At 52.6% G+C, this 1,346-nt stretch overlaps 1 protein-coding gene across 1 annotated transcript in view; it reads left to right on the top strand.

Annotated features, from left to right (window-relative positions):
- Window positions 1-1,066: 1,066 nt before the first annotated feature.
- The window catches only part of Sumo1 (small ubiquitin-like modifier 1), a 26,830-nt gene continuing 26,550 nt past the window's right edge, over window positions 1,067-1,346 (top strand). The window contains exon 1 of the mRNA XM_005397063.2: window positions 1,067-1,250. Coding sequence (XP_005397120.1) covers window positions 1,239-1,250 — 12 coding nt within the window. The 5' untranslated portion in view covers window positions 1,067-1,238. The remainder of the gene's footprint in view (window positions 1,251-1,346) is intronic.

Raw genomic sequence — 1,346 nt, forward strand, 5'->3', positions numbered from 1 at the left:
AAGTTATCTTTTGAACACTAGAGACAAGTTTAAGATTTTTGATAAAAACTTCGGTTTTTTTTTTTTTTTCTTTTTGAGACAGGGTCTCCCTATGTAGTTCAGGCTGGCCTTGAACTCACTATGTAGCCCAGGTTGGCCTCGAATTCTCAGCAACCCTCCCACCTCAGCCTGGAGTGCTGGGATTACAGTCATGCACCACCACGCCCGGCCAATTTTTCAATTTTTCACAGGTTGCTTGTCCTTTTGGTGTAATAGCTAAGAAGCTATCATCTCATCCAAGTCATTAAGATTTGTCTGTGTTTTCTCCTGAGTTCCATACTTTAGCTCTTACATACACACTTTCAGTCCATTTTAGGTTAATTTTGTGTGTCGTGGTGGTAGAAACCCAAGTTCATTCTTTTGTGTGTAGACATCCAGTCGTCTCAATACTAATTGTTGAAAAAACCTGTTCTTTCAATACAGAATTTTCTTGGCATTCTGGTTAAAGTAAATGTTAGCGTTTATTGACTTATTTCTGCACTGCTTATATCTTTATCTCCCAAGCTTGTGCCAGGAGGACCACTGTGCTCTAAAAACATCTTCGATCACTTTTAAATCCACATCCACCAATTTTAGAGTTTGCTAGCTTCTCCTCCCCACGAATTGACAACTTTCAACAGCATCTTTCTGTCGATAGCCATGAATACTGCGTCCAGAGGGGTCGTTGTTTTTTGTTGTGGTTGTATTCAAGTCGCGTGCTGCTGGGGGCGCTTAACCGAAATGTTAGCTTCAGCGGAAGAAAGGCGAGCTTTCGACACAGGCTGAGAGGAGACAAAGAAGTACCTCGGCTGCCTTTCCGAAACCAGCAAAATGTGGGAGGGAGGAGGCCAGGCGGCCAGCAAGGATCCGAACACGATGGGGCGAGGCGGCCTGTGCCGGCCAGGGCCAGGTCCAGGCCCAGGCCGAGGCCCAGGCCTTCTCTCAAGGAGCTGACAGGTCCACGGCCCCTCGCTCAGCCACTGCAGTGCGTTCACAAGACCCAGGCACGCGCAGGCGCTTCGCCGCCCGCCTCCCCTCTCCGCGCGTCGCCGTCCCGCCCCCTGCGCGCAGCGGAAGTGACGCCAGGCGTAGCGGAAGTTGCTGCCGCGGTGGTGTTGTGCTGTGGGGCAGGGAGAAGGGATTGTAAACGCCGGAGCGAGAGAGGTTCTGCCGCCCGGAGGCCGCTGCTGTGCGGAGACCCGGGGGAAGCCGCAGTCACCATGTCTGATCAGGTACTGGCTGGCAGCCTTTGGCAGAGGTGGCCAGAATCGCGGTCCTCAAGACCCCTGCCCTCGGCCGGGGCCGGGATGGAGGCCGGGGGAGGGGCG

The sequence above is a fragment of the Chinchilla lanigera genome, unplaced genomic scaffold (assembly GCF_000276665.1).
Source record: "Chinchilla lanigera isolate Chin_1 unplaced genomic scaffold, ChiLan1.0 scaffold00056, whole genome shotgun sequence".
Taxonomy (NCBI): Eukaryota; Metazoa; Chordata; class Mammalia; order Rodentia; family Chinchillidae; genus Chinchilla; species Chinchilla lanigera.